This window comes from Sinocyclocheilus grahami, unplaced genomic scaffold, assembly GCF_001515645.1.
Source record: "Sinocyclocheilus grahami isolate Dianchi unplaced genomic scaffold, SAMN03320097.WGS_v1.1 scaffold1000.1, whole genome shotgun sequence".
Classification (NCBI taxonomy): Eukaryota; Metazoa; Chordata; class Actinopteri; order Cypriniformes; family Cyprinidae; genus Sinocyclocheilus; species Sinocyclocheilus grahami.
Genome location: NW_015506179.1, coordinates 751306 through 759500, shown reverse-complemented (window position 1 = coordinate 759500; position 8195 = coordinate 751306). Strand labels below are relative to the sequence as shown.

The 8195-nt window shown below is 40.0% G+C and overlaps 1 protein-coding gene across 2 annotated transcripts in view; it reads right to left on the bottom strand.

Annotated features, from left to right (window-relative positions):
• Positions 1–296: 296 nt before the first annotated feature.
• The window catches only part of LOC107565407 (solute carrier family 35 member E2), a 10564-nt gene continuing 2665 nt past the window's right edge, over positions 297–8195 (bottom strand). For both annotated transcript variants that reach the window (XM_016250640.1, XM_016250639.1), the window contains exons 3-9: positions 7540–7675; positions 6427–6554; positions 4874–4994; positions 4743–4796; positions 4434–4506; positions 2713–2858; positions 297–955 (exon numbers count right to left, since the gene is read on the bottom strand). In XM_016250640.1, coding sequence (XP_016106126.1) covers positions 721–955; positions 2713–2858; positions 4434–4506; positions 4743–4796; positions 4874–4994; positions 6427–6554; positions 7540–7675 — 893 coding nt within the window. In that variant the 3' untranslated portion in view covers positions 297–720. The remainder of the gene's footprint in view (positions 956–2712; positions 2859–4433; positions 4507–4742; positions 4797–4873; positions 4995–6426; positions 6555–7539; positions 7676–8195) is intronic.

Here is an 8195-nt window from a genome sequence, read left to right as displayed (position 1 = left end):
TGATCGGGACATAATCGAGTAAAAGTACTTGACAAAATCATCTCCTCCGTTCCAGATCCAACTTAATTGAGAGGATGCGGAGTAATAAAACAAAAAGTGTGAAACAAAGCTGTCTGTTTCTGCAGCGATACACGACGTGAGCACAATAAATCATACACAGGAAACACACGCTCTCTTTCACAGGAGCCATTTCATCCAGAAACCAGCTTCATCAGGAACAGCGCCGTCGCAAAATACACTTGCTTCCGAAATGTCATCGTTCACCTCAATGTTCTCTCGCATAAAGCCTAGTTTCGGTTTAGTTTTAAAAAACCACTTGTTTTCAATGAATCAATAACGCAAATAATATGGTCCTAAAAACAATGCCTTGTTGCAAAACACAATTTATTTTTTTATTATTATTTTGGGGTAAAATATGAGCTGGATGTTTGCTGGTGAGACTCACTCAAACTATATTTCTGTTGTCTACATGTAGCCCTCAAATAGCACAGAATATTGTGATAACTGTTTGGGCTTTACCTGCCTAAATATTTCTTAAGAGTCTCTTTCAGTTTTCACTAAACGCACAAAGGTTTCAGAATGATAGGGTCCCATAAGCTACATAAGGCAAGATTCCCTGTGAGTCCTGACTCCCAAACCAACGAGCTGTCAGCAGAAAGCTGTCCTTTCCACCCAGAGCACATCCATCTCTAGCTTTCGCTCACTTTAGAGGAGCGCAGGTTATTTGGCAGGTGTGCCGTCTCCGTCTTGGAGCATGGGCTTCTGCTGGGACTCTGCGGACTGCTCCAGAGCGTGCTGGACCAGAGTGTCTCTCTGCATCTGCTTGGCCTTGTTGTAGAGCAGGACTCCCAGGAACACCATGAGGGTCCCGACGGCGGACACCAGTGTGATGGGGTTACTGAACACGATGATGCTGAGCCAGATGGACAGAGCGTGCTTCACTGTGCTCGCCACACTGCCGGAGGACACAAACACCATCAGCACAGCACTACGCACTCGCATTCAGGCTTTCTGCAGGATTTATGACCCATCAAAGAAAAGGTAAGGAGCTGAGAACGAGCTGAAAACACCCCTTCCAACCGATCTCCATCACTTCTTAGCAGTGTTGGGGACTTTTAAAAGTAATGCAATGTTGTGATACTCCCTCAAAAAGTAACTAATTATGGTACTTAGTTACTTTTATGGATGCGTTACGTTACTTTTGCGTTACTTTTTAAATATGAGCAGGGCTTGATTGTTTTTAATATAAGAAGTTCTATTTATAGCAAATGTAAAAGCCCCTTCACACCATAAAGTGTAATGAATAAACCTCAGGCTGAAGGAAAAGTAAATTCACGTCTGTACAGTAGAGCGCAGGAGAAGACGGTTCAACACTCTTCAGCAATTAAAAAAAAACAATGAAGCACAATTGTTAGTTTCTCTAAAGTCATTTTTGCTTATTAGTATGGTTGAACTGGATCAAAGACATTGGTTAATAAAATGTTTGTGTAATTTAACATGTTTAATTATTGCAGGTTTACGTCATATTCTGAGTTTGCATTTCACTGTTTTAATTCATTTTGATGAATACTAAATCTGTTTTTTGTGAGTGGGATGAATTAATGCACATTCACATTTAGTCTAGAACAACATTATGTTCAGCGCACACAACTCCTCTGCATTTCCGATTTCTCCCAACATGGGGACAGGAGAGCTGTCAGTCAATACATGGGAAAAACAAAGTAACTGGCATTACTTTTTTGGAAAAGTAACTCAGATATTCTCTTGTAAATTAAAAAGTAATGTGTTACTTTACTAGTTACTTGAAAAAAGTAATCGGATTACGTAACTCGCATTACTTGTAATGCATTACCCCCAACACTGCTTCTTAGTACTTTACAAAACATGGCTTACGGCTCGAACATCTCTGCTCCAAACCACTAGAACACAGAAATCTCCTTTACTGTACTTCTGGTCACACTGCAGAGAAGTGATGCTCTTTCTCAGGAATTCTGTCTTGTGTTCCAGTGCAACTTCCTAAAGAGTCTCAACCCATAACATCAGATAAGAAGTCTTGTTTTAGGAGGAACTGATCAAAATAAAGTGAGTTTGTGATTAAAACTAGAACAATGGGCTCAGAAAAATCAACTGAATTCAAAGGTATCACATTCACTATTAACAAAGTTTTGCCTCAAACTGCTTATTAATATAGTTAGTAAGTTAGTTGTTCAGTTCAGGTATGGATTTAAAATATGCTCATGCAGAATAAGGCATTAATATGTGCTTTATAAGTACTAATAAAAGCCAGTATGCTAGTAATATGCACGCTAATAGGCAACTAGTTAATAGTGAACGGTGTTCCCTAATCTAAAGTGGTACAAGATTTCACACTCCTTGGACAGATATTTGTTCTTATTTTAAACAAACTCACTTAATTTTGTTCCATTTCTTAGAAAGCAAGACTTCGTACCTTCATTGTGCATCTCAAGTAAACGTATCTCGATTTAAAGATGTTTAGATATTTGTACTGGAAAACGACAAAAATACAGGAGGTAGATATTAATCAACATTTAATGCCATTTAAGACTTTTAAAGCCCCTGATTTGTGCATGGGTGAGTTAGGACTTTTTAAGACCCTCAGAAACCCTGATATTCGGTCATATTTCAGCACTAAAAAGGCAGCATGTTTTGGCAGCTCTGATTGGGTAACGCAGCACAGGACGAAGCTCGCACCTGAAGGTGACGGGGGAGATGCGGCCCATGAGAGCGTACGCCGTGACGCTCTGTAAGTGGAAGAGCACGCCGTCAAACAGCAGCAGCAGCACGATGTCCTGAGACAGTCTGAAGGAGCGATCACCCTTCCCCATCAGCGGCAGGTCCTGCGGGACAGAGACGACATCAGCTTCATACAGAGCTACGACTGCATTCAACTGATATCAACAGCACAAGGTTACTTTAAACTGCTTAAAGGGACAGTTCACCCAAAAATGAAAATTAGCCCATGATTCACTCCATCACACAGCCATCCTAGGTGTTTATGACTTTCTTCTTTCAGACGAATACAATCGGAGTTATGTTCAAAAATGTCCTGGCTCTTCCAAGCTTTATAATGGGAGTGAATGGGTGTCGAGAATTTCAAGCAAAATAAAGTGCACCTATCCATCATAAAAAGTGCTGGAATCTGCTGGAACCACTGGCATATGCGACTAAATCTTACTCTGGGCGACTAAATGACGTCTATCGTTAGCCATTGGCTAATAAATTCTCAGATTTTACTGGCCAGTGTGTGAGTTGGAGGGTAAGTTTAGCACAGATATATTTTCACTCGGAGCACTTCAGAGTTTCGCTCTCCGTCAAGAGATCTGTGCTGTTTTTCAGCTCATCTCAATGGAGTGCACCTGTATTTGATGCACCGTAAACTCTAGTTGCTCTGCTGATAGCGCTGTTTCTCTCACACACGCCAAGAGAAAGAGTGCGAGAGTCTCACATACCATGCAGAACTGACACGCTACAAATAAACGATATTCTTTGTTGTATTTTCCTGTTACAACGTGATTGATATTCATGAACCCAACAGCTCATTAATCCTTAGTGTGTTTTATAACTTAGTAGTAGAATTCGTATTATTATTATCTTATCAGTATTATTGTTAGTTTTTCTCTGACCCTAAATGACCAACAATATCTTAAAGTCCGCGTGAACCGGAAGTTGCGACCGACTTTATTTCCGTATTGTGACGTACTACTGAGAGAAACGGAATATTGAATGAGAAAAACAGAGGGCGTGGCTTGTTTTTTCCTACTGCGAACTGATTGGATGTAGTAAAGTAGGAGTTTCATTCAGAACACCACTGACAGTTGGAGGGGCGCGTCTAAGGATGTTATGCTCAAGCCCAAGCCGTCAAACTGACGTCATCAGAGAAGGTCCGTCATTTCAGAGGCGAGGTGCATTTTCAGATTTGGATTCAAATCAACAGGCAAACAATTTTTTTTTTGTGCATCGACTTGCACAGATGAATTTTATATCAGTCTGGCAAGTAAACAAAATGAACTAGCCAATGGCGATTCTATTGCCAAGGTGTGCGTAGAGGGTTGAATATGGGTATTTTTCTTACACAAACCCATTGATTCGCTTCAGGAGGCCTTTATTCACCCCCGGAGCTGTGTGGGACACATTTTATGATGGATAGATGCGCTTTATTGGACTTCTTTCGGACTATTGAAAAATAACACCCATCCACTGTCATTATAAAGCTTGGAAGAGCCATGACATTTTTTTATATAACTCCGATTGGATTCGTCTGAAAGAAGAAAGTCATATACACCTAGGATGCCTTGAGGGTGAGTAAATCATGGGCTAATTTTCATTTTTGGGTGAACTATCCCTTTAATGGTTGTTCTTAATATATTTAAGCATTAACTGAGGTTGGTGAGTGTGTTTTTTCACAGACTGACCATCAGGAAGATCCAGGCAGGTATGAGCATGATAACAGCAGCAGCGCTGGTGTAAAACTGAAGCTCTGGAGGACTAGACAGGAGGAAAAAACACAGACACCGTGACAGTCATGCCTGCTTTATAACTCCTTACAAAACAAAAACACTCGCTTATGTTCACTTGGGAGTATCTGGAGTTCCTGGAGGCCAGAGTTAAAAATGAAGAATACTGGCATTATGTTTCCAGTGTGATTATCACCCTTGTGTCTCAATGACCCTGCAGTGTAGAAGTCCGAATGCTGCATGTGTGCACAGATCAGCGGCTCTCACCTTAACTTGTACTTGTCCCCACTCAACAGTTTCTTGGAAAACACATTCTGTAAACTAAGACAGAAAAACTGTGCATTAGACTGGAGCTCAGGGTGAAGTGTGTGTGTGATGGAGGTGTATGAGAGCAGCACCAGTCCATGATGTTGGTGGAGAGAGCGGCGGAGAAGCCCAGCATGTTGAAGCTGACCTCGGTGGCAGTGCAGAGAGCCAGACCCGCCATCACAGGAACCAGAGACAGATTCACCCAGAACCCTGCAACACACACACACTTAATACTACACCACTATATCGTTCTGAACAACAGCGGAGGACACAGACTGAGCTGCTGCGGGGAGAGTGCGTAATCCAGTTTGTCCTAACCATGAGACATGCTTACATTAAGGGCTTTAAAGTCACTCGTGAGATACAGTTAACACGTATCCACCTTATTTTTCAATCGCGGAAGTAAGCCGCATTCTGTGAGTGCGAGACTTCTGGTTTATTAGCCGCTGTAGGAAATAACGAGAAGTTGTTCAAAGTGCAGTAAACGGTAAAACTGTCTGCGCTACAAACCAGTGTGTTCATAATTAAGATAATACACGAAGAAAAACAAAAAAGTTTGAAATATCAAGCAGCAAGGCGAGCGGTTTTGTACAGCTAAAAAGAGCTGGAAGCGAATGACACCGGAAGCCTCGCACATTAAATTTACAAATGCCCACGCCGCTCTTACGGGAAAGTTTAATTCTGACTAATATATACATTCAGCTAAAATATTTGTTGTTGGACAATGAATGTGCCATACGTTGAAGTTTAAACCTACAGGTTTGTGTATTTTTCTGACCGCACTAATTATAAAGTGACTGTAATCAAAACAGTGTGCTTTTGTTTTTATTTATTTTCATTTTTAGTTTAGTGAATTTAACTTTAACTGTTTTTTAGATTGTAATGTTACAATGCTACAATGTGATTTTAACCCTTTTTTGCACATAATATATAGCACAACCTTCACTTTATTTGTTTTAAAACCCCAACATTAGGCAGGATCCGGATGTGATTTTTGAGAAAGCTTAACAAATATTGAGACGACATTGTTTGGCCATATCGCACAGCCCTGGTTGCTAGGCGGTTATTTACTGGCAGGAGTCAAAAGAACACAACCCTAACAAGTGTCTATGATATTCTGCTCTCTAGAAGGTTTGCAAAGCCTACCATTTTTTTTTTTTTTAAAGAGTTTTTTGAAATATTGAATACAGCTGTGTTCTATGTGAATCTCTGTTAAACTGTAATGTATTTCTGTGATGCGCAGCTGTATTTTCAGCATCATTCCTCCAGTCTTCAGTGTCACATGATCTTCAGAAATCAGTATAATATACTGATCTGCTGCTCAAGAAACATTTCTGATTATTATCAATGTTTGAAACAGTTGTGCTGCACAATATTTTTGTGGAAGCCGTCACAAAAGCAACAGTAAAGATAATATTACAAAAGATTTCTATTTCAAATAAATGCTGTTCTTTTCAACTTTCTATTCATCTGTGAATCCTGAAAAAAAAAAAATAAATAAATAAAAGTTTACAGGAACGCTAAGGGGTTAAACTTTTGACTGGAAGTATATGACTCAGGTCACTCTTGCAGTGGTAATGTTTTCATTCGGATGCATGTGCTGTGAGCACTGCGGTGCGGTGTGGTGTGAGGAGCGCGGCACCTGTGTATTCTCCCAGTATGAGGCGGGACATTATAACAGTGAAGATGGGCGCCGAGCTCTTCACCGTCTCAGCAAACGACACGGCCACGTTCTTCAGACTAACCAAACCCAGCACCACCGTCGTGAACCTGACAGCACACACAGAAGACAAATAACATCGCCGTGCCAGTATAACACGTTCCAGAGTCTTCTTTATCAAGTGACAGCAGGTCTGAAGAACAATCAGGTGTTTTTCCCTAACTTCACCACTCTTGTGTGAATCTCACATTTCACTCCAGAAACAAGAAGCACATTCACCCTCAATATGATACGTGACCCTGGAGCACAAAACCAGTCTCCATGTCAATTTTTCTAAATTGAGATTTATACATAAATAAGCTTTCCATTGATGTATGGTTTGTTATGATAGGACAATATTTGGCTGAGATACAACTATTTGAAAATCTGGAATCTGAGGGTGCAAAAAAGTCTAAATATTGAGAAAATCATCTTTAAAGTTGTCCAAATTAAGTTCTTAGCAATACATATTACTAATCAAAAATTAAGTTTTTAAATATTTACGGTAGGACATTTACTAAATATCTTCATGGAACATGATCTTTACTTAATATCCTAATGATTTTTGGCATAAAAGAAAAATCTATAATTTTGACCCATACAGTGTATTTTTGGCTATTGCTACAAATATCCCCCAGCGACTTAACACTGCTTTTGTGCTGCAGGCTCACATATATGCTGATTATGCTAGTAAAAAAGTATTGAGTCCTAAAAGCGTGATTTCCATTACTGTATTACCGTAAAGGAGACTAAGACTTTTGTATTTTTGCAGAAAGAGAGGAATGGAAATAATGTTGCAATACAAATAACACATTGATGTCCTAACAACAGGCCTCTTTTTCCTCACAGAATAAAACCAATCTCTTTCTGTTGCTTTTGAGGTGAAATGTTCCCTACACGTGTTTAATACAATTAAACATTGTCATGCTATTAAAGCAAACATGCAACATCACATCACTTCTATCCCACTAAACTGCATCAATAAAGTTGTGTGCATCTCGTATCAAACTATATTACACACGAATAACAAATGAAGGATTGTGCGCACAAACACACCTCATCAGTCCCACAAACAGCATGATCATGAGGAAGTTAGGGGGGTATTCGGTGCGGGATTTATGATGATGCAGGGGACAAGGCACGAACGTCTTAACACAGCCGATGACAGTCGTGGAGAGCATCTGAACAGCTCCTGAAAGAATATTTGCAAACAAAAAATGTACATTTAAAGGAATAGTTCACCCGAAATGACAATCTGCTGAAATGTGCTCACCATCCGAGATCAGGATGAGTTTGTTTCTTCATCAGATCTGGAGAAATGTAGCACTGCATCAGTGTCTCAGCAATGGATGCTCTGAGGTGAATGGGTGCCGTCAGAATGAGAGTCCAAACAGCTGATAAAAACATCACAATAATCCACAGCACTCCAGTCCATCAGTTAACATCTGAAGACCAAAGCTGAAACTAATCCAGCATTAAGATGTTTTTAACTGAAATACGAGTCTATAATTCATAATAGCGCTCCCTCCAGTGAGAAAGTACATCTCCTGTGGTCTCCACCCAAATTTATAATGGATTATGGACTCAATGTATTTGAGTTAAAATCGTCTTAATGCTGGATTTGTCTCAGCTTTTGTCTTCTCCAGATGTTCACTGATGGACTGGAGTGCTGTGGATTATTGTGATGTTTTTTATCAGCTGTTTGGACTCTC